The following is a 23,865-nucleotide window of genomic DNA, read 5'->3' as shown; positions in this document are numbered from 1 at the left end:
AAAAGATCACAGTGTTATATGATTCCGTTTATAGGCAATGTCACAATTGGCAAATCTATACAGACAGAAAGTAAATTCATGGTTTCCGGGGGGTGGGAGGGAATGGGAAGTGGAGTAGAGGGAATAGGGAATAACTGCTAATGAGTAGGGCATTTCTTTTTGGGGGTGGTGAAATGTTCTGAAAATAGATGGTGATCTTTTCAACAAATGGTGGTGGGAAAACTGAATATTCACACACAAAAAAAATAAAGTTGTCTGGGTATGGTAGCTCACGCCTATAATCCCAGTACTTTGAGAAGCCAAGGTGGGAGGATTGCTTGAGGTCTGGAGTTTGAAACCAGCCTGGGTAACATAGCAAGCCCACATCTCTACAAAAATTTAAAAATTAGGTGGGGCTGGGCATGGTGGCTCATGCCTGTAATCCCAGCACTTTGGGAGGCCAGGGTGGGTGAATCACTTGAAGTCAGGAGTTCGAGACCAGGCTGGTCAACATGATGAAACCCCATCTTTACCAAAAAATAGAAAAATTAGCTGGGCATGGTAGCACGTGCCTGTAGTCTCAGCTACTGAGGAGGCTGAGGTGGGAGAATCACTCAAACCCAGGAGGCGGAGGTTGCAGTGAGCTGAGATCGAGCCACGGCACTCCAGCCTGGGCAACAGAGTGAGACTCCATCTCAAATAAATAAATAAATAAATAAATAAATGGAACCCTCATGCATCGCTGGTGGGAATATAAAACCATGCAGCTGCTGTGGGAAACAGTTTGGTGGTTTCTCAAAAAGTTAAACATAGAATTATAGTATGACCCAGCAATTCCACTCCGTGGTATATATCCAAGAGAACTGAAAGCAGGGACTAGACTAAAATAGATATTGGTACACCAAGACCCACGGTAGCATTATTCACAATAGCCAAAAGGTGGAACCGACCCTGTGCCATCATGGATGAATGGATAAACAAAATGTGGCATCTACAGATAATGGAATATTAATCAGCCTTAAAAATGGAGGAAATTTTGGCCGGGCACGGTGGCTCAAGCCTGTAATCCCAGCACTTTGGGAGGCCGAGACTGGCGGATCACGAGGTCAGGAGATCGAGACCATCCTGGCTAATACGGTGAAACCCCGTCTCTACTAAAAAAATACAAAAAATTAGCTGGGCGCGGTGGCGGGCACCTGTAGTCCCAGCTACCCGGAGGCTGAGGCAGGAGAATGGCGTAAACCCGGGAGGCGGAGCTTGCAGTGAGCTGAGATCCAGCCACTGCATTCCAGCCTGGGCGACAGAGCGAGACTCCATCTCAAAAAAAAAAAAAAAAAAGAGGAAATTTTGATATATGCTACAACTTGAAAGAATCTTTAAAATATGATAAGTGAAATAAGCCAGATCCAGAAGGACAAATATTAGATGCCTCCACTTATATGAGGTACCTAGAATAGGCAGATTCATAGGGCTAGAAAGTAGAAAAGGAGTTAGCAGGGGCTGGGGGTGGGAGAGTATGGGGAGTTATTATTTAATGGGTACAGAGTTCAGGTTGGAGATAATGAAAAAATTTTGGGTATAGATCATGATGATTGGCCTGGTGCAGTGGCTCACACCTGTAATCCCAGCACTTTGGGAGGCTGAGGTGGGCAGATCACTTGAGGTCAGGAGTTCGAAATCAGCCTGGCCAACATGGTGAAACCCTGTGTCTACTAAATATACAAAACATTAGCCGGGCATGGTGGCACATGCCTGTAATCTCAGCTACTCAGGAGGCTGAGGCATAAGAATTGCTTGAACCCAGGAAGCAGAGGTTGCAATGAGCTGAGATCACACTGCTGCACTCCAGCCTGGACAACAGAGTGAGACTCTGTCTCACAAAAAAAAAAAAAAAAAAATAGATAGCGATGATGATGATGGTTACACAACACTGTGAATGCATTTAATGTCACTAAGTTGTACATTCAGTGGTTAAAATAATAAATATTGTATCATGTATATTTTACCACAATTTTAAAAAATTAGATTGTGGTGATGTTTGTTCAACCCTAAATATTCTACAACTATTGGATAGTACAATTTATATGGGTAAATTATGTGGTATGTAGATTATATTTCAATAAAGTTGTTTAAAAAATCCTTTCCGGCTGGGCGCGGTGCTCACGCCTGTGATCCCAGCACTCTGGGAGGCTGAGGCAGGTGGATCACGAGGTCAGGGGATCGAGACCATCTTGGCTAACACGGTGAAACCCCGTCTCTACTAAAAAAAAAAAAAAAAAAATTAGCCAGGCGTGGTGGCAGGTGCCTGTAGTCCCAGCTACTCGGAAGACTGAGGCAGGAGAATGGTGTGAACCCAGGAGGTGGAGCTTGCAGTGAGCCGAGATTGCACCACTGCACTCCAGCCTGGGCGACAGAGCGAGACTCCGTCTCAAAAAAGAAGAAAAAAAAAAATCCTTTCCAGTTTTGACAGTCTCTGATCCATCCACCCATCTATCCATCCATTTATTTATTTGATTCAACACATTTTTATTGAGTTCCCATCATTGTAAGTGTTAAAAATGGGGTGAGAAAGAAAACAAACATGATCCTTGCCCTTTCCTTGCTTTACATTGTGGTTTTAAAAAGTGATCGTAGCCAAATGTATTGAGTGTTTATTATATCCTGGGCACCCGCACAAGCACTTTGCATACCTCATCCCCTGCGGTCTTCACATGGTGTACTGAGCTGTGCTCTTCTTGAATAAGGACATTTGCTCAGGGTCACGCAGCCAGGATTTGAACCTGGCCTATCTTACCTCAAAGCCCGTGCAGCTGAGATCCAGCCACTTGGAAATGGGGTCTTCCCAGGAGACCTGAGTGAGGACCGTCTGTCAGGCTGGCTGCTGTGGTAGCATTGAAGGGAGAATTAAACAGGAGGTGGCATGACCCCCTCTAGGGAGGGGTTTGGAAAATAAGGTGTAAGTCAATGAAGGTTTGTATAGCCATTTATAGTAATCATTACAAAGCAGGTAAAACTATACTTTTAAAAATGGTTATATAATAGAATTTTGAATACAAAGTTGGATTTGTAATTGAATTTATAATTGAATTTCTACTATTATATTAAAAATAACTAATGTATTTACTCATTGAACAGGACTATGTACTGGACTCTGTTCCAAGTGCTTTGCACATATTGTCATCCTATTTAATCTTCCTGACAGCTCCATGACTTATAGGAAATACTACTAGTCCTATTTCACAAGCAAGGCAACTGAGGCACAAGAAGGTTCAGTAATTTGAGCAAGGTTATACAGTTAGTCAGTGGCAGAGCTGGGATTTCAGGCTATAAACCAGGCTATAAGTCTACTGTAGAACTTGCCCTTCAATTATGTTAAATATGCAAAATAGGTGAACATGAAAATTGCGGTAGCCAGGTGGCAGAATTGTGTTGACTTCCCATCTCTTACCTCCCAAATAATTTATTTTCTATTTTCCAAGGATACATCATAATAGTTACGATTCCTAGACCACCAAGGAAAGAAATCACATGTGACTATGACCTTTTTTGGTCTTCTTCTCTCTTTACCATTGTATTTTGCTGTATTTGATTTTGAATTCCCCTATGCACATGCACAAACTGGACAGTGCCATTGGACATGCAGGCAGTGTACTGGGAGATACTCATGGTGTGCTTGGAGGCGTTGCCAGGGCCTGAAGTTCCTCTCTGGGCTGCAGCTGCCCCCACTCTGCTGCAATCTTCTGGGGAGGGCGTGTCCCCTCCTCATCAATACTGAGGCTCTTTCTTTGAAAAAACGTTTCTAACTCATAAGAGAGTCTGTTCAATGGTTAAGAGCAGCATATTAGCATCAGAAAAACATGGATTCGAATCTTGACTCTGATGGTCTCGCTACCTGGGCAACTGCTTTAGGCCTCTGCTTTGACTTTGGACAATAGAAGTAACAGTACGCAGGGATGTCCAAGGGAGAGAATGCAGTCACGGGTTCTTAGTTTCTGTTTCTGGTTAGGCCAGTAAAGACCTTTCCTCATCCCTCTTTTCTGCTTATCACTAGAGACAGAAACTGAAACCCATGGCTTCAGGCTCTAAAAGCCTAAAACAAAACAAAACAAAACAAAACAAAACAACAACAACAAAATAAGGTAGGTTGGACAAGCTTGGCAGAGCTTTTTTGGGAATAGGATGCTGTTTGGATTGGACCAGAGTACCTGGCTCATTGTAGGGTATGGCATGTCAAGATTTATCTGACATCTTTTGTATTATTAATTCGTGAGGTTATACATTTCTCAAATATTAACCATTTGTATTTCTTCTTTGATGAATTGCCTGCTCATGCCTCTTCCTCATTTGGCAGTTGGCAGTTTGATTTTACAGTATGTTTTTTTTTTTTTTTTTTTTGAGGCGGACTCTCGCTCTGTCGCCCAGGCTGGAGTGCAGTGGCGCAATCTCGGCTCACTGCAAGCTCCGCCTCCTGGGTTCACGCCATTCTCCTGCCTCAGCCTCCCAAGTAGCTGGGACTACAGGCGCCCGCCACCTCGCCCGGCTAGTTTTTTGTATTTCTAGTAGAGACGGGGTTTCACCATGTTAGCCAGGATGGTCTCGATCTCCTGACCTCGTGATCCGCCCGTCTCGGCCTCCCAAAGTGCTGGGATTACAGGCTTGAGCCACCACGCCCGGCCAATTTTACAGTATGTTTAAGTCAAGGGCCAAGAGCATTTTGGAAGCATCTAAATGAAAAAGAGAGATGCGGAGTGGAGGTCTTTTCCCCTGCAAATCGAATGCCTTTTTTCCCTCCAAGGAGCATTTTTCAATGGTTAGTGCAGCCTCTTCTCTCCCTACAACTGACCTGGTTTCTTCCCTCAGAAAATTACATCTGCTTTGTAGAGTCAATCTTTAGAATAGCTGATTTCCCTCCTGGATGGCTGCACCCACAGGTCTCACATGCATAATTTCTTTCTCTGCCCATTTAAGTTGCATACTGTGGGAATGACTGTGGCTGTGACCAGTCTGCTCAGAGAGGCTCTATTTGAGTGTGTGAATACCTAACAAGCGTGTCCTTCTCAGCCCTGTGCAATCACACAGCCCACCAAAGTGCTGACCTTTCTGAGCAAAGCACAAAAGCCTAAGGGATTGCTTAGATAAAAGGCACATTCTTCAGATAGCTGAACCTCTTTTCCCCTCTGGCCTAGCCCCCATCTTGCTGGACCTGGACAGTTCATCTTTTTTTCCATCATGGGGCAGAAAGGACCTGGGCCATAGAAGTTGAGCATTTCTAAATTGCAAAAGGAGCCAAACCTCCCTCCAGTCCCGTGATTCTTGTCAGGAAAGTTCTTGTGGATAAACGTGTTTGGTTCAGGAGATGGTCTGTGTGGCTTGGTGGGAGCATGAAGCTGGCTGCTGGTCTTAAGACATATGTCTGAGGCGGGGATGCTAGTATCCCAGACATGGCAAAACCATGGGGAGAATTGCCCCCGAAAAAGCACAGACTCCTCTAGAGAAAGTGGCTGTGGCTTCTCATGAAGACCTTCCCTCAAGGTGAGGCCACCATGTGCCTGGACAGCACCAGCATTGAAGCTTGTGTCCTGCTATTTGTGTGTCCTCTGAATTCGCCTGCATGCCTGGTTCAGGATGTGTGGTTTAGCAGAAAGAGTATTGGCCTGGGAGACAGACTATATGGGTTTGAGTTGAGGCTTTGCCTTTTTTTTCTTTTTCTCCTTTTTTAGCCCTGTAACCTTGGTAACAGGTTGTTTCCTCATTTGGAGAATAGAGGATAACATTCCCTGTTCTGCTCACCTCCCTACTTGACCATGGGTTCAAATGAGTGTCCTGGGTAAGTTATCAAGACAGAAGAATTTCTTCTCCCCTTAGAGACATAGACAGTGGGCACAGTGCCTGTCCCAGCACCTCATGCTAAGCCCAAGAACGGAGCCTGTGTTAGTCCATTTTGCATCGTTATAAAGAAATACCTGAGACTTGGGTAATTTATAAAGAAAAGAAGTTTATTTTGGCTCACAGTTCTTCAGGCTGTGCAAGATGCATAGTGCTGGCATCTGCTTCTGGTGAAGCCTCAGGAAGCTTCCAATCATGGTGGAAAGCAAACAGGGAAAAGACTGAGAGTGAGAACTCATTACCATGGGGAGGGCACCAAATCGTTCATGAAGGATCCACCTGCCGATCTCCTGAGGTCAGGAGTTCAAGACCACCCTGGCCAACATTGCAAAACCCCATTTCTATTAAAAATGCAAAAGTTGATTATTACTTAAATAAAATTTTAAACATTCAAAAAAAAATGCAAAAGTTAGCCAGACATGCCTGTAGTCCCTGCTACTTAGGAGGCTGAGGCAGGAGAATCACTTGAACCTGAGAGGTGGAGGTTGCAGTGAGCTGATATCGTGCCACTGCACTGCAGCCTGGGTGGCTCCATCTAAAAAAAAAAAAAATAAAAAGGATCCAGCTCATGACCCAAACATCTCCTACTAGGCCCACTTCGAACATTGGAGGTCACATTTCAACATGAGATTTTGGAGGGGACAAAACATGCAAGCCTTTCCCCAGAAGGAGGAGGTCTGGATAAGTCAAGGGAACGTGATGAGGGAGTGTGGATGTGTGGATGGGTGCGTCTTTTGTGTGTGTGTGTGTGTGTGTGTGTGTGTGGCATCAGATCCAAGCTGATTGGTGGCACTGTTGCAGGGACTACTATAGGTAGAACTAACTTGAAAATCCAAAATCTGAAATGCCTCAAAATCTGAAATTTTTTGAGCACTGACATGACACCATGGGTAGGAAACTCCATACTAACCTCTTGTGACAGGTCACAGTCAAAGTGCAGTCAAAACTTTGTTGCATGCACAAAATTATTTCAAATATTATGTTTAAAATTACCTTGAGGCAGTGTGATATGGCATATATGAAACAGATAAATTTCCTTTTTAGATTTGGGTCCCATTCCCAAGATATCTTACTATGTATATGCAAATATTCCAAAATCCAGAACAATTCAAAATCCAAAAAACTTCTGGTCTTGAGCATTTTGGATAAAAGATACTCAACCCGTATTACCTTCCCTCATTCTGTAGTCTTTTAAAATCTGATAAGAGGCCTGGAGGCTGTGGGAATAGCAGAGTGCTCCCTTGACAAGTAAGAAAGTGGCTGAAGAGGTCACCTACGTTCAGAGCTGCAGGGATTGTATATAAGTTCAGTTCACAAACTTTACAGAGCAGTCAGTCTGTGATGCTGACCAGGAGACAAATGCAGAAGCAGCAATTAGAATATGATGCCACACACTGCAGTAGCAGGCAGACAGGGACAGTGGCAGCCGGAAGGATGGTCACTGCACTTGGGGATGTCTGAGTGGAGGAACTGGACAGGCAGAGAAAGTGAACAGCATTCCAGGTAGAAGGCGGGGTCTTGCAGGCAAGGCATTGCTCTGGAGGAAAACGTCTCACCTCTCTGTCCTGGATAAGGAAGAATGTATCCCGGGAGAGGGAAAGAGAGTGCTTATCTTGCTCACATAGATAGACCAGAGGGGAAGGGCGGGTAGCTGGAAAGGTGTCGGACCTGGTAACATGGAGGCTTTTCTTCTGCCTGCATCTTAGAGAAATGCTGTGTGTCTCCAGCTGTTCTCTGGCCAGTTTAGAAGGATGGTCAATGATCATTTGAAGTGTATCAGAGAAGCAGCTTGCTCCGCAGTGTATTTTTCAATACCCTTAGAGTTCAAGGTATACTTTGGATTCTTTTTTATTCTGATGATGGGTCTGCATACTCAGTTAACTGGAAAAATACTTTTACCAGCTGAGAAAAGTAATGTTGGTATTCCATAGACTTGCCTACCACCATGTCATCCTGTGTACTTTGCAAAGTCTCCTAACCTCCATCTTGAGCAAGAGTCTCTAGAATCTTCCAAGAAAAGTGAGGAACTTGATCCAGGGCAATGGGAAGAACACAGAACTTTACCCCAGGACTCTTTGCTCCTGGATGACTCAAGGGAAACCACTTAGACTGTCTCTCATTTTCTTTTTTTTTTTTTTTTTGAGACGGAGTCTCGCTCTGCCGCCCAGGCTGGAGTGCTGTGGCCAGATCTCAGCTCACTGCAAGCTCCGCCTCCTGGGTTCACGCCATTCTCCTGCCTCAGCCTCCCGAGTAGCTGGGACTACAGGCGCCCGCCACCGCGCCCGGCTAGTTTTTTGTATTTTTTAGTAGAGACGGGGTTTCACCATGTTAGCCAGGATGGTCTCGATCTCCTGACCTCGTGATCCGCCCGTCTCGGCCTCCCAAAGTGCTGGGATTACAGGCTTGAGCCACCGCGCCCGGCCAACTGTCTCTCATTTTCTTCACCTTTACAACGGTGAGATTCGTCCCTGGTCTGGCTGCTTCAAGCATTGATGCAAGGATAAATGGGACACAGGACGGAAAGTGCTTTGCAAGTGCACCAGGCTCGATGCAGGCAGTGTTTCAGGGTGACACTCCTTGCCAGCATCAATTTCAGCGTGGGTTAGACAGGAACCTGCTCTGGTCTTGGAAGGCACATCCAGTCAGTGTCAGTGAAGGTCAGGGCTGCATCTGATCTGTCTTACTGTGAGGCTTCATCTCCCAGAACAGCCTCACTTGGGTAGAGCACCAGGAGGTGAAGGAACAATGTCTCTCTAATCCTTTTACTGAGTCTGCATAAAGGAACCCAGACGCTTTCCTGGTCTGTCCTGGACCACCCCCGCTCCTTCAGGTCCGGGAGCAGCACAGGGTTTGGAGAGCGTGGAGTCTGGTGCCTGCACCTCACACCTGTCTCTGCTCCTAAGAACTGCAGCAGCTTTGGGCTGTAGGAAGATCCTCCACTGTGCTTGCCCGGGACACTCTGAAACCTTGCTCCTCTGGCAGCTGCCTGCTCCCTGGCTCCTGCACCCTGCCTCTTGGAGTCTCTGGTCTGCGCTGCAGTTAGAAACCCTGCCTGGAGCTGGATCCACTGAACAGTAATTTGGTCGTCACAGCAGGTACTTCCTTGCTTTTTCCTTCCTGCCAGAACTGGGTGTGTTTTGGTGCTCTAGGGCAGCAGATTGGTAGAGCAGCAGGAATAAGGAGCTGCCAGTCCAGCCCCAGGAATTTACTGGTCATTGTTTCTGTCCTGGCTCTGCCCCGACAGACTTCCGTTTGTTTAATGATCAGAGGCTTCATGTGGTCCTGGGACCCCAGGAGGGGGTAGGGAAGGATGTTTCTAAAGCAGAGCCAGGAAGAAAGTGATGCACTACTGAAGGGTTTCAACTCTAAGAAGGCTACGTCCTCATTAGGAACAAATTCATTAATGAGCCACATCAGCTGCAGGGAGGAAGAAGGAGCTCATAATTAATTATAGCTGCTCAGATGAGCTGCCAGATTCGGAGGAGCCAAAAAGCAAGATTGTATGTTGTTTGGATGTCTTTAGAGGTCAAGAAGGAAGATTGTGTGTTGTTTGGATGTCTTTAGAGGTCAAGAAGGAAGACTGTGTGTTGTTTGGATGTCTTTAGATGTGTTCCTCCGAAGCGATGGCAGCTCTGGGAACTAACTTTCCAGTTGAAGGATTCGAGAGTTCTTCCTCTTTCTGCAAGATCCAGTCTTGGCTTATTGAGCAGTGAATTCCTTTCTGATCCCACTCACCTATTCCCGAGAGCAAAAAGGAAGTCAGTATTTGCTTTTCCAGCAAGGTCACGGATCACCTGACCAAGTCCTTTAACAGCTGCAAAACATTCGCCGCTGTGCTGAAGGCACGAGCTATCAGCACCGGCCCTGCACCCCAAACCTGGCTTTCTGGGAAGGAGATGAGTCCTCTCTGCTGTGGGCTATGCAGCGGGAGGATGCAAGGGAAGGTAATGTGGGCACAGTGTTCCTCCCGACTGTTTTCTCTTCTTCGTGAAGCTCCAGATTCAGCTGCTGCAATGCAGGCGAAAATGACAGACACTTGCAAAAAACGTGGGAATGGAGTTAATGAGATTGTGTTAATGTGTCATTTATTGAGCAGGAGTTATCTCTTTGTTTCCCGGGTCGGCAGGAAGTGAGCCCGCTGGAGAACTCAGTTGGCAGAATCTTTCTCAGTGCTTCTCACCTCCCCTGGTGTCCAGGCTTCGGCCCTCTCAATGTTTAGAAACAGTGGTCAGATGCCTCCTGCTTCTTGGCACAGGGAATATTTACACTTGAAAGGCTGGGGTCCTGGGATGGGGAAACAGGAAGCTCTCATCATCTTGGCATGATCAGTCTGAGGTACGGGTGATTTTTTTTTTCTTTTGGAAAGAGTGCTTTCCCTTTGCAAGGGGTCATGTAGGGATTGGCAGGGTTGCTGTTTGGTGAACTACCTTGCTAAATACTTGACTTGGTAAGGTTGAATTCTCCAAGAATTCTCGTAGCAGTGAGGCTGAGACTTGAGCCAAGCTGTCTTTTCAAGGAAATCCAAGGTGCTATTTATTTTGGCATGCAGCCTGCTCTGGGATGAAATACCACATTTTTATTATTCCAGAATAAAAAGAGGTTTGAAGAGAACAAAAGTACAGAACCAGGTTTGTTTCAAGACTAAGTAAGGGAAGGTCTCTTTATATTTGGATTTGAGATTAGAAATGAGCTTGAAAATGGCATCGTAAAAGGAGTAAGCGTGGAGAGGAGAGGGTGCGGATAAATGCTACAGGAGTTGGGCTGACCTGGGGAAACCCGTGCTCCTAGGCACTGAGGGTGGATCTGGCTGGAACAGTTTCCAGTCTGGCCTGGTAGCTGCACATGGACTATCATTGCTGTCTGCCAAGTGACTGCTTCTTTGCTGGATTTTGAATGGTCAGCCTTAGTCCTCACCTCCTTACCACCCCCCCTGCCCCCTAGGCTTGGAAAGGAACTGTGGAATGATGGAGTCACACAAGCTATCCTGCTCCTAATTAACTGGGTAACTTTGGATTGGCCACATGGACTCTTTGTGCCTTAGTTTCCTCATTTGTAACTTGGACATGTTCCTGTTTCCTAGGATTGCTTGTATGAGGGTGAAATGAGAAATCATACTCAGTAGCTGATTCCCAGTGTAAGCGCTTAGCTCCTGTTAGTTTCTGTCCATGGGTTCCCTTTGAGGACAGATAATTTTGCTCCTTTTATTTTGTTCATTTGAGAACCATGGACTGAGTGTCTGCCATGAGTTAGACATAAGGAGTTGGGGGTGACACGGGAACAAGACGTGCAAGAATTCTGATCTTCACAAGTTTACAGATTAGTAGGGGAGAAGAGCTAGAGAGAAAGCAAGCTATGTATGCCCAAAACATCTAGAATATGATGAGCTATGGAGAGAGGTTGGGCCCTAACTCTGGATCCTCGACCCTGGCGTAGGACAAAAACAAATGAAAAGTAACATAATAACACCAGGTATTTAAAGGTTCTGAACACTGGGGATACAACTTAACAGAATGGGTAAGAAATAGCTTTATGGTCGGGTACAGTGGCTCACCCCTGTAATCCCAGCACTTTGGGAGGCCAAGGTGGGTGAATCACCTGAGGTCAGGAGTTCAAGACCAGCCTGGCCAACGTAGCGAAAACCCATCTCTACTAAAAATACAAAAATTAGCTGGGCATGGTAGCTTGTGACTGTAATCCCAGTTACTCAGGAGGCTGAGAGAGGAGAATGGCTTGAACCCAGGAGGCGGAGATTGCAGTGAGCTGAGATCAAAAGAAATGGCTTTATGTCAAAGCTTTAAATGCTCCAGAGAGTTGCAAAATTCCATTTTAAAGGGGAACTGTGCCCCATAAAGCTATTTTCATATTCTGTTTTATTGCGAACAAGGTAGTATGCATGTGTTGATGTGGCAGTTATTTTTACCTAACCTAACTACATTGAGCATCTGCCCATGGGAAGGAAACTCCCTTAGCTAAACTCCACGATGTCTGTTGTGAGGACCACAGAGGAAAGTGGAGAAGGCTGGGGGTGGGAGTCGGGGCTGGAAGTGGTGACTTGTGCACATGACAGATCCCTCCTTCCTTCCTGTATTATGAGCCCTTTAGAGTAAAATTTCTGAGCCCCCTCCTTTGAGAGTTGAGTGTTAGCTCCACTTCATTTCTGTAGCCTCGAAATGATTAATTTTAGTGAAATCCAAGTCTAAGAGAAATCTTAGAGGTCTCTACAGAGTTATTTTTAATGAAATTTGACCTAATGTGTGTTGAATAATTCTTTAAAGTCATATGATCTGATACACGACGGGCTGAATTCCTAATTCTAACCAAAGGCTAGGTGTGTGATTGAAAAGTCCCTGGGCTGATGGTGAGAGTTTGTGTAGCCAAAAGCTCAACTGTACCCAGGTGGCCCCCTTCTCTGCGGTAGGAACTTCTCCAGCCTTGGAGAAGCAGAGCTCTCCTTTGGCCCAGGAGGCTTTACAAAACAGCAGTTCTCCTCTAAGCCCGGAGGCTTTTTGTGTGTACTGTGGGAGAGGCAGAGAAGCACCAGTCAGAAGCGTTTCCCCTCACAAGGTGAACTAGAGATCAGTCACAGTGTCAGGGAACTGGGCTGACTTACAGGGTGGACAAAGGTTTACAAATCACTTTTGTTCCCAACCCAGGCTTGGAGTTGGCTAGACTTGAGGGCAGATCCTGCTGCAACACTTGCTTGTTAAGTGACGTGGATCAGCCCTGTCAACTCTGTCAGCCTCAGTCTCCCTCCCTGGAAAATGGGAATAATAATAATCCTCTTTGGGTGATGGTGTAAAGATTGCATGAGATAATTCATGAATGTCAAGTACTCCCAGCTCTGCCTGTTGCTTAGTAATGTTACAGGGGTGGGAAGGAGAGGGGAGCAGGAGCAAGAGAGGCTGCGATGGTGGAGATGAAGGACCAAGCTTAGGGTTTGCCACCTCAGTCTCTTCTTCTGCAGGCTTCACCTGCCACTGCCTTCTGCATGCCAGCGGTGTTTTCTGCCTGGGAGCTTTCTCTTTATAACAAGGGCAAGCCTGCCTCACCCCAGGTTAGAACCTTCCACACCTCTCCACCGTCTGCCTCCTTGGTGGCCACTCTCAGCCTCTGCAAGACCACCTACACTCTCAGCTCCCTTGTCCCTAACTTCTCTAGCTCTTAGTTTTCAACAAACCAGGATGTGCTGGTGCACTGCTTGCTGCCTCAGAGGTAAGCAAAGTACTTAGTGTGTCAATCCTTCTGTAATGAGTGTCTCTGCTTCTAGAAAACATGCCTGCCCCTTGGGGCTCCATCCACCTGGATAGAGCAAGGCCTCTCTGGCAGCTGCTTGGCAAATGGGCTGGAGGAGATGAGGCAGAAGCAGCACTCGCAGGAAGAAGTGGTGCTAAACTTTCTGGTGGCAAACTTCGGCATTTCTCTCTTATTTGACAGGCCTCATATTTTCCAGCCCTCTTCTCTAGTTACTTGTTTATTCCCTTTTTTCCGTCCTTGGTTTCTGGAGGCCACCCACCATCCTTTTCTTTCACTCTCAGTTTCTCCCAATCCTTCCCTCATCACTGGTTCACTTTCCTGGTCTGGAGTTCATTGTCAAGTACATTGGAATTCCTAAAACAACCCTGCCTCCACTGCTGTGGTGTCACAGATAATTCATTATTCCGATGGATGTGGAGTTACAATCATAAAAAGCCAATTTCCTGGGTGATTTATTGTAATGGGGGCAGGAGCTAGGATGTTTACCATTTTAAGAAAGAGTCCTGGAAATGGATTAAAACTTTGGGGAGAATTTATGGTCAAACCTCAAGGCACACTAATTCAGAGCCAGGGCAATATTCTGCTTGAATAGTTACCCATGTCTTCGGGCCACCCAGGTTGAACTTCCCCTTGTTCTGCCCATGGTTAGAAATCACCTCTAAGTATCAGCTCCCTGTCAGTACTTGCAATTATCTCATCTCTATCTTCTGTTTGATTGACATATCACACATCATTTATAGGTACTCTGATTCCAGCTTTTTCACAAAGTGGATTATAAGTCTCTTCCAAGGATGGGGACAGGTAGATTTCAACTCTTGAGATTACAGAAAGCGCCCTGTGCTGGTATCAGAAGCCTGGGTCTGATACTAGCACCTTCACGCATATTCTGAGACACCTTAGAGCAATTAACTCCTCAGCCTCAGTTTCCTCATCTGCCAAGCAAGACGGCTGGACCAAATACTTCCACTTCTTTTCATTTCAACTATTGCTAATATTCCGTGAAGAAACACTGAGAATTGGGCTCTAGAAATGTGTACAGGTTTTTAATCTTCCTCCTTGGAGGACTGTGAGCTCCTGGGCACCCTGGGAGAAAGGCAGGGATGGGTGTTACTTTCTTTAGTGCTATGTTTCCCCAATACTTATTCAAACTCTAATGAGACTCACCAATTCTGTATCCTCCTTTCTTTCAGAACTCTCCAACAAGTTTTACAGACTCACCTGATGAAGAGTGCCTGAGACACTGAGGGTCAGCGCTCCAAGGATGGAGAAGACAGATGGTAGGCAGGCTGCTTTGTAGGGCCTGTTTTAAGATAAGCACTTGGGCTGGGAAAGAATTGTTGCCACAAATCCTGGAAATAGCCTAGGAAAGGCTTACAGGAGATACCCCCAAACAGGCAGTGCTGGTAGGCTTAAGCATGTATTTCAGATTTTGTGTATTTCCAGCCCTAGCCAAGGAAAGAGGCACAATATGGTAAAAGAGCCTCCAATCATACCTAAGTGATTCTACAAGTCATTTAATGTCTTTGATCCTTAATCCTCACATGTATCAGTTAGCTTTGCTGTGTAACAAACAGCCCAACAATTTAGTGACATAAAGACATTAATTATTTCTCAAAAGATTCTGTGGGTTAGCAGGGCCATTATTCTGGTCCGGGCTGGCATGGCTGATCTTTTCTGGGTTCATTCACATGTCCATGGGCTTCTGGGTGACTTGGCTGGGGCTGGATGACTTAGAATGGCCACACTCACATATCTGGGGTATCAGTAGTGACTTGGCCATGTGTCTCTCATCATCCAGGAGGTTGGCTAGGGCTTGTTCACATGGTGGCAGAAGAGTTGAAGCACAACACAAGAACAATGTGCAGACTCCAATGTGCAGATAATGTCCCAATCTCTGCATATGTCATATTGCTGTTGACCCACTGGCCAACATAGTCATAAGGCCACATCTAGTGTCAGTGTGGTAGGGGAGTACCCCAAGGGTCAGATATTATTGTCACTATCTTTGCAAACAGTTGACCACACCTTGTCTATAAACGGGTATTAATGCTGTTTCATAGGGTTGGTAAAGAACTAAATTACATAATGCATGGAAAGTTGTCGAGTAACAACTACCTAGTATAATGAATGTTGGAATGTTCCCCTCTTTCTGTCCCCAGGAAACTTGCAGAAGGCCACAGTTTAGACCCCAATCTCCTGACTTCTAAAGAATTTTTTTTTCTAGATCACCAAACATCAGGAAACAGAGAGCCTCTAATTCCCCTTGAATCACATGGGCCTTCACCGGTGCAGGACTTAGGGACCTGACATCAGCTCCCGCCCTGCCTCTTCTTCCAAATGCAGTTCCCATATATTTCGATATTTCAATAGTTGCCTTTCTCCCCAGAGAGCTGCCTTTTCAGTGCATCCCTGGCAGTGGTCCCACAGAACACCCATTCATTCCCTCAAAAGCCCCAGGGTCCTGTCAGCCCAGCTGCCTCTCAGTCCCTTCTCAGCACACTAGGGAGGTCTGCTGTCCACGTGATCGCTCATATGAGCTCAAGAAAGGCTCCCTCCTTTCAGCCATGGGCCTCCCAGAACAGGGACAAGCCTTCCCAGAGGGGAAAGCTTCCTTCCCTGTCTTGGCTTTTGGAAGAGTTTCATTTTACTCCCCTTCTTTATGGCTTTATTTTCAGCCACTTTCTCTCTAGTTTCTGTTTTTCCCATTTACTTCAGAGACTGAATATAGGCTTTTGAATTTCTCTTTCACACTTTAAACGCCTCTAGTTGATTCACTCATCTGCTTTACTTCACTTGTCCCTTCAGATAATTACTGTGGTTCTCCCTTCTTACCTTGTCCCCTTCAAGTCCCCTTTTCTCCTGTCTGTGTGTAACTCTGGAGCTGACTGTGTTTGTAGGTCCTATACAAGGGTCTAGTGATCTGTTGCACTCTTAAGCAAGACTCCATAGGGAATTCCAGGTAGCTCTGAGCCTCCTCTATCTTTCTTTTTTCTTCTCCCCAGACTCATTTTCCCACTTTCTCCAGAAATATTTTCTTGGACTCTCATTCCCTCTTGAGCTGTAGGGAGACAGCACATGCTCAGTGAATCCTCCTCTGCCGCATGGAGAACCTGCCCACCCTTGCTGTTACGGTCCTTCATTGAGTGTCTACTCTGGGCTGTGTTCTCTAGTGCATTCATGCTAATAATGACAACAACTCTGTAAGTTAGGCGTTGTTATCTCCCCTTTACAAATGGAGAAATCGAGGCAGAGGGAAATGAAATAATTTGCCCAGAATCACACAAGTGGGAGATGACAGCCAGGATTCAAATCCAGCCAGGTTGGCCATGCGTTGGTTTATTTGATCTGAATTTCATTTTGAGCAGAGTCAGGTCCTCCTAACTGATTCCCACCCTGGCCCAGTGCCTGGAATTCTGAGCTCCCGCATACCTGCCACCAGGTAGAATGAACAGGAGCAGAGCTGCTTGTGAGGGCAGTCTCTCAGCCTATCAGCTCAAGCTCCCTCATCAAAGCCCAGCATTCCTCTTGTGCTGGGAGAAAGAGAAGGAATGCAGAGTGGCAGGTGGCAGGCAAGGCAGCATGATGGATCACCGTGTGTGTGTGTGTGTGTGTGTGTGTGTGTGTGTGTGTGCTAGCTTAGGAAAGCACCTATTAAAACTGCTATTAAGGCCGGGCGCGGTGGCTCAAGCCTGTAATCCCAGCACTTTGGGAGGCCGAGACGGGCGGATCACGAGGTCAGGAGATGGAGACCATCCTGGCGAACACGGTGAAACCTCGTCTCTACTAAAAAATACAGAAAACTAGCCGGGCAAGGTGGCGGGCGCCTATAGTCCCAGCTACTCGGGAGGCTGAGGCAGGAGAATGGCGTAAACGTGGGAGGCGGAGCTTGCAGTGAGCTGAGATCCGGCCACTGCACTCCAGCCTGGGCGACAGAGCGAGACTCTGTCTCAAAAAAAAAATACAAAAAAAAAAAACCTGCTATTAAACCTGTCATCCTTGGTAGCTGCTCAGCCTCACTTGCCCTCCTCTCCCTTGTGGAAGATTCTGCCTTTAAATCTGCTGTTTCTTATTTGATGCTATGATTGTATTTGTGCTCTGGACCTGTGCCCAGAAGCCGTTGGGCAAATCGGTACATTTCTAGTGAATTGAGGCAATAAGCAGATAAATAATGCAGCCTCTCCTTTAGGAGAGCTCTTTGCCTTCTAGGTCTTAAATCTGCTCTCTACTTAACTTTAGATAAATATCTCTTCTCTGTTTGGCCTGTCCTTGCAATCCAGGGGGCTGTTGAGCAGACCAGCAGGTCTGAGAGTGTAGCCAGTGCAACTTGGAAAACTAGTGGACAGCAATATAAGATATTGTTCTTATTTACTAAAATTGCCAGTGTGTTTCTTTGTGGGGGTACGGGAAGGTGGGGGAGCAAGTTGGTTTAAAAAATTGTGTGAGTTGGCTGGGCATGGTGGCTCATGCCTGTAATCCCAGCACCTTGGGAGGCTGAGGCAGGCGGATCACCCGAGGTCAGGAGTTCAAGACCAGCCTGGCCAACATGGTGAAACCTCGTTTCTACTAAAAATACAAAAAAATAGCCAGGTGTGGTGGCACGCACCGGTAATCCCAGCTACTCGGGAGGCTGAGGCAGGAGAATGACTTGAACCTGGAAGGCGGAGGTTGCAATGAGCCAAGACTGCACCGTTGCACTCCAGCCTGGGCAACAAGAGCAAAATTCTGTAAGAAAGAAAGAAGAAAGAAAGAAAGAAGGAAGAAAGAAGGAAGGAAGGAAGGAAGGAGAGAAAGAGAGAGAGAGAGAGAAAAAGAAAGAAAAAAGAAAGAAAAGAAGGAAAGAAAGAAAGAAAGAAAGAAAGAAAGAAAGAAAGAAAGAAAGAAAGAAAAGAAAGAAAGAGGGAGGGAGGGAGGGAGGAAGGAAAATGTGCCCCAGGAAGTGCCACCATTTACAACTTTTTTAAACTTGTCCCTTTCCCTCCATTACCTTGAGCTCCTCTCACCTTAATCGTGTCAGCAGCCTCCCAGCTGATCTTGGGGCCTCTAGTTTGCCTTTCTGTTAATCCTTGGCAAGATGCTCTTTTTGAAATCACATTCAACCAAGTCACTCCCTTGTTTAAAACCCTTCAGTGACTCCCATGACCTACAGCGTAAAGTCAAAACTTGTTCGCGTGTATACAAGTTGCTCTATGATCTGGCTGTTGCTGTCCTTTCCACTTTTATCTTTCTCTACCATGTTTTAAGTACTGGCCATATCAGCTGCATTTATAGAACTTTGAAATACTGTGTGATTTCACCCTCCATCCCTTTGCACATTCTCTGTGGAGAACTAGATTTTCTGTCTTGGCTACCTATTGCTGCATAACAAGTCATCCCAAAACTTGGTGGCTTAATACAGTAATTTATTATTAACACAGGCTCAGTTCAGTGATTCTCACTTGGGGTCCCTCCTGTAGTTGAAGTCAGATGATGGCTGAAGACTTTTTTACTCATGCGTGGCTTCTGGGCTAAGATGACTGGAACTGCTTGGGGCTGGCTGGGCATTTCCTTCCCTCTCTCCACTTGACCTTTCTGTGGGGCTGTTTGAGCTTCCTTGCAACATGGCAGTCTCGGGGAAGGTGGGCTTCTTATATGGCAGCTGGCTTCCCAATGAGTGTGCATTCTAAGAGAGCCAGGTGGAAGCTATGGGGCTTCTTATGACCTAGTCTTCAAGATCTCTGAGCATCAGCCATATTCTTTTGGTTAAAGCAGTCACAGGCCAGCCCAGATTCAAAGGCCTGGAAAGGTAGACTCCACCTTTAAATATAAAATGAGCTTGCTTGTCCAAAGGGGGTAGGAATTGGTGGTGGTCATCTTGAAGATAAATTGCTACAATGTCTTTTACTCTCTTGTTCTCCTGGCAAGTCCCTATTTGTTCATTTATCACCCAGTTGTGTGTCACTTTTGTGAAAGTCATCCCTCTTCTACCTAGGAAAAATGGGTCTCCAAGTCCAAAAAAAAATAATTCTGCAGAAACTAGAAAAATAAGTCAGGGAAGAAGCCTGTACCATGAGCATGCATCTGTTACTCTCCTTATCTCACTGCATTGTATGTGTTCGTGTCTCTCCTGCCTCACCATAAATCCTTTGAAGGCAGAGGCTGAACCTGATTCATCTTGGTGTCCTTAGGATCTAGCTTAGCACATAGGTGCTCAATAAATGGGTAGTTGAGGTAAGTGAATTGAATCACAGCTATTTTATAATTTTAACCTAGGGCCTACTACCCTTAAAACCAAGCAATCAGCCAGTCACAACATGTTTGTGGAGACCAGCAGTGAGTCATATAATCAGTTTCCATTATGGGGCTTCCATTGTCTACATTCTGGGATTCCACAAAGATAAACTGAATGTTTATCATGTGTGAGGCATTGTCCCAAGTACTTTATTGTTAATTCACTAGTCCTCACAATAATCTTTTCTTTTTTTTTGAGAGAGAATTTTGCTATTGTTGCCTAAGTTGGAGTACAATGGTGCAATCTCGGCTCACTGCAACCTTTGCCTCCCGGGTTCAAGCGATTCTCCTGCCTCAGCCTCCTGAGTAGCTGGGATTAGAGGCACCTGCCACCACACCCAGCTAAGTTTTTATATTTTTAGTAGAGATGGGGTTTCACCATGTTGACCAGGCTGGTCTCAAACTCCTGACCTCAAGTGATCTAGCCACCTCGGCCTTCCAGGGATCTGGGATTACAGGAGTGAGCCACCGCACCCGACTGTCCTCACAATAATCTTATTTTACCTGTTATTATTCCCACTTTACAGATGATGAGACATAGGAAGGCTAAGTAACTTCCCCAAGGTCATACAGCGGAGATCTAGACCAGGCTCCAGAATCTGTATTCTGAACCTCTGTACTCTCCACTAATGTTCTCTCCTGAGCTCAATATTTTCAGAGACTGTTTAGCAGAATGTCACAGAGGTAATTAGGCGTGTCACATGAGGAACATTGAAGAAACAAAGACTATTTAACCTGAGGAAGAAGTTGCTTGGCAACAGGCCCCTATGGATGCAGATAGTTGAAGGACTGGCTTGTTTCCAGTGTCCTCTGTTGCAGTCAACAGGTGGATGCTGCAAGGAGATCCTGGAACCTTGGTGTAATGGAGAACTTCCTCATCATGGTGGCCCCCAGGGTATGGGTTGCCCTGGAAAGTCAAGTCCCATTCTTCTTGGAGGATGGATACCAATGTCCCTTTTGACATTAATTGGCCCTTTTACCACATTTTATCCAGTGTGTGAAAAATGCGGTTTCTTTCTTTTTCTCTTCTTCCCTTCCCCTTCCCCTCCCCTCCCCTCCCCTCCCTTCCCTTCCCCTTCCCCTTCCCCCCCTCCCCCCCCTCCTCCCTCCCTCCCTTCCTTCCTTCCTTCCTTCCTTCCTTCCTCTCTTCACTGAGTTCCTGACCAAAGCAGGTGTTTTCTTACTTGGCATGGGTTTATGAAAGTGAATTTCGTGTTTGTTAAGCACTAGGCAATTTTCAGATGCAAAGAGCATAGGCCGTGCATGATTACTTGTTCCAGTTCTCTCTGATCTGTGCATACCTGAGGCGCAGGCATCTGCACAAGCTTAAATAATGTAAAAGGCATAACTCATTGATACCTCCGGCTTTAGCAAGATTTACTCCTACCAATTTGAGTCATGCAAGTTAGGTTGTTTTTTTTTTTGCAGATTTCTTTTTTACTGCTGAACTACTTGTATATCTTATCCTTCAAAATCTTCCATATCCGTAATTGCCAATTAGTACCCTGATTTGGCAAATTCCTGGCCACTTCAGTTCAGCAATTATATGATTCAAACCCAGAAAAGCAGTTCAAGACCATTTTGTTTTGCCGGTCTGCAGGCAGATTCCCCAGTAGTGATCCAGATGAGGTACTGCAAACTGGAAACCATTCCCTCCCCGTTTCCTTGCAGACATTGGCTAAGTACACATTGATTTAATAAGATGATTTCCCAATACAGCCAAAAAGACTGAGCATCTCAGCATAATTTAGAGGCTATAACATTTAGGAGAAGTCTCATGTGATAGTGTTAAGTTAAAATCAGAGATATTAGGCCTCATGGCCCTGTAATGCTTAATTAACTTTGTGCTTTTTTTTTTTTAACTTGTCTTATGTCTCCCAGCCAAAGACCAGTCCTGTCAGGGGGATGAAGAGAAAGACCCTCCGAAGAGGCACCCTTACTCTGTGGAGACCCCATATGGCTTTCATTTAGACCTGGACTTCCTCAAGTATGTGGATGACATCGAGAAGGGAAACACCATCAAAAGAATTCCTATCCACAGAAGGGCCAAGCAGGCCAAGTTTAGCACTCTGCCCCGAAACTTCAGCCTTCCTGACAGCGGGGCTCGCCCCCCCACGGCCCTGCCGCCCCAAAACTGGTCCCCAGTGGTGCCAAGGAAGGCATCGCTTGGGACACAGGAGCAAACCCAGTCACTGCTGCTTGGTAATGCCTCCCAGGCCTCAACCAGCGCGAGTGAGGTGAGCTACCACAGGAGGGCCCTGTTGGCAGAGGCCACCAGGCAGTTGGAAGCTGCTGAACCAGAGGATGCCGAGGTCACCCTTGGGAGTGGACGGCCCCAGCTATTGAGAGCATCCAGCATGCCTGCCACGCTGCTGCACAGCAGGGCTTCTGAGGAGCCAGGCCTCAGCCTGGGGCCTCCTGCCCCTCCTGCCCTCCCTCCCCTTCAGGGTGAAGGCAGCGTCTGTGATGGCACCTTTGGCCCTGCAGAAGGATTGGCAGGTTTCCACAGCTCCAGCCCACAAGCATCAACTCAGATTCCGGAGCTGATCCAGGAGGGAGCTGAGCCTCCAGAGGGCACGGTGAAGGCTCCAAATCACCTCCCTCTCTCAGGCCCTCCTTCCTCATTCCAGAATGTGCTTGTAGTTCTAGAGGACAAGGAAGACGAACACAAAGCCAGAAAAGCAGAGGTGGTGTTCACCTCTGGCTCCCCCACACCAAGCCCTCCTCCTCTGCCATCACCCATCCCTGAGAATGAGCTCCTCCTGGAAGAAATTGAGCTCAACATCAGTGAGATTCCACCCCCACCACCTGTAGAGGTGGACGTGAGAAGCATTGGCATCAGAGTGACGGAGGAAAGCCTGGGCCTTGCCAGGGTGGATCCAGGCAGCATCTCCAGCTTGAAACAGCAGGTCTCGGCCCTGGAGGGAGAGTTGTCTGGAAGAACCGAGGAACTGGTGCAGGTCAGAACTGCCCTCCAGCAGCAGGAAGAGGAAATCAAGGCTAGGGAGCAAAGAATTCAAGAGCTGGAGTTCACTGTAGCCCAACTGGAAGGACAGCTTCACCAAGAGAACACCAAAGACACTCAGGGCCAGACGGACGCCATGGTGAACACTGACCCTGTCCATGGACTCTTGACCAGGGAGTCATGTGACAAGGGCATTGAGGTCAACCTTCTAGGCAGCATGGAATCTGAAAGCTGGGGGCACCAAGGAGAGGAAAATGGCCTCCTATGGAGGCCAGATGGTCACAAACAAGGGGATCAGAGCCCAGCAGAACATGTGCCCCAGCTGTCACTGCCACAGGGACCCGAGCAAGTCCTTACCCCCTCTGTACATAGCTTCCTCTCCACTGAACTCAGGATTGAAGAAGCAGGCACTGAACAGGAAGGAGGCCCTCAGGAAGGAACCAGGGGAGCAGGAGGCTTTCTGTGGGGCAGTGACAGAAAGACTCCCCCAGCAGGGAGAGAGGAGGCCAATTCCGATCTCCCAGGGAAGGAGCGCCTGGGAAGGCCACCGAGCTCGCCAACGGATGCCACTATTGGGCAGTACGTGAAGAAGATCCAGGAGCTCCTGCAGGAGCAGTGGAACTGCCTGGAGCACGGGTACCCAGAGCTGGCCAGCGCCATCAAGCAGCCGGCCTCCAAGCTCAGCAGCATCCAGAGCCAGCTGCTGAGCTCCCTCAACCTGCTGCTGTCAGCCTACTCGGCCCAGGCTCCCCCACCCAAGGAGCCGCCGGCCTCCTCCTCCCCCCCGCCGATGGGTAAATACTGTCAATACAGGGGCCTGAGACAGGGAGCCCTTTCTCCTTCACATGATGAGGCAGAGGGAACAAGGTTTTCATTATATTAATGTGTTTTAAAAAAGATTTTAGCAGCTGGGAGCAGTGGCTCAGGCCTGTAATCCCAGCACTTTGGGAGGCCAAGGTGGTCAGATCACCTGAGATCAGGAGTTCAAGACCAGCCTGGTCAACATGGCGGAACCCCATCTCTACCAAAAATACAAAAATTAGCTGGGCATGGTGGTGGGCACCTGTAATCCCAGCTACTTGGAAGGCTGAGGCAGGAGAATCGCTTGAACCTGGGAGGCAGAGGTTGCAGTGAGCCGAGATCACACCATTGCACTCCAGCCTGGGTGATAGAGCGAGACTCCATCTCAAAAAAAAAAAAGAAAGAAAGAAAAAAAAAAGAAAAAAAAGATTTTAGTACTTCCAGGAACCCAGTGGAATAAAAACTGATGTGTGTGACAGTGGAGGCTTGGGACCTCTACTCTTGCCTTTGCTCTAAGGTTGGGTCTGGCTATGAGGCCACTGCCTACAGCTGTATGGATAGCACAGGGCACAAAGATGGCAGCCAGGGAGGGCAAATGAAAGTTGAAAGCCAGCCCACACTCCATTTGCCAAGCCTTGCACTGCAGCACTGCATCCACCCAGAGGGGGCTGTTCTCATTTGCATTGTGCAAAGGCAGTGTCTGGGACCAAGAA

At 46.9% G+C, this 23,865-nt stretch overlaps 1 protein-coding gene across 1 annotated transcript in view; it reads left to right on the top strand.

The window, feature by feature from the left end:
• Positions 1-23,865, top strand: part of KANK4 (KN motif and ankyrin repeat domains 4) — a 91,797-nt gene that overhangs the window by 29,590 nt on the left and 38,342 nt on the right. Inside the window, exons 2-3 of the mRNA XM_033225095.1 lie at positions 14,310-14,396; positions 21,268-23,145. Of these exons, the coding sequence (XP_033080986.1) occupies positions 14,381-14,396; positions 21,268-23,145 (1,894 nt within the window). The 5' untranslated portion in view covers positions 14,310-14,380. The remainder of the gene's footprint in view (positions 1-14,309; positions 14,397-21,267; positions 23,146-23,865) is intronic.

The sequence above is a fragment of the Trachypithecus francoisi genome, unplaced genomic scaffold, assembly GCF_009764315.1.
Source record: "Trachypithecus francoisi isolate TF-2019V2 unplaced genomic scaffold, Tfra_2.0 Lachesis_group12, whole genome shotgun sequence".
NCBI lineage: Eukaryota > Metazoa > Chordata > Mammalia > Primates > Cercopithecidae > Trachypithecus > Trachypithecus francoisi.
This window is presented reverse-complemented; position numbering and strand designations above follow the sequence as displayed.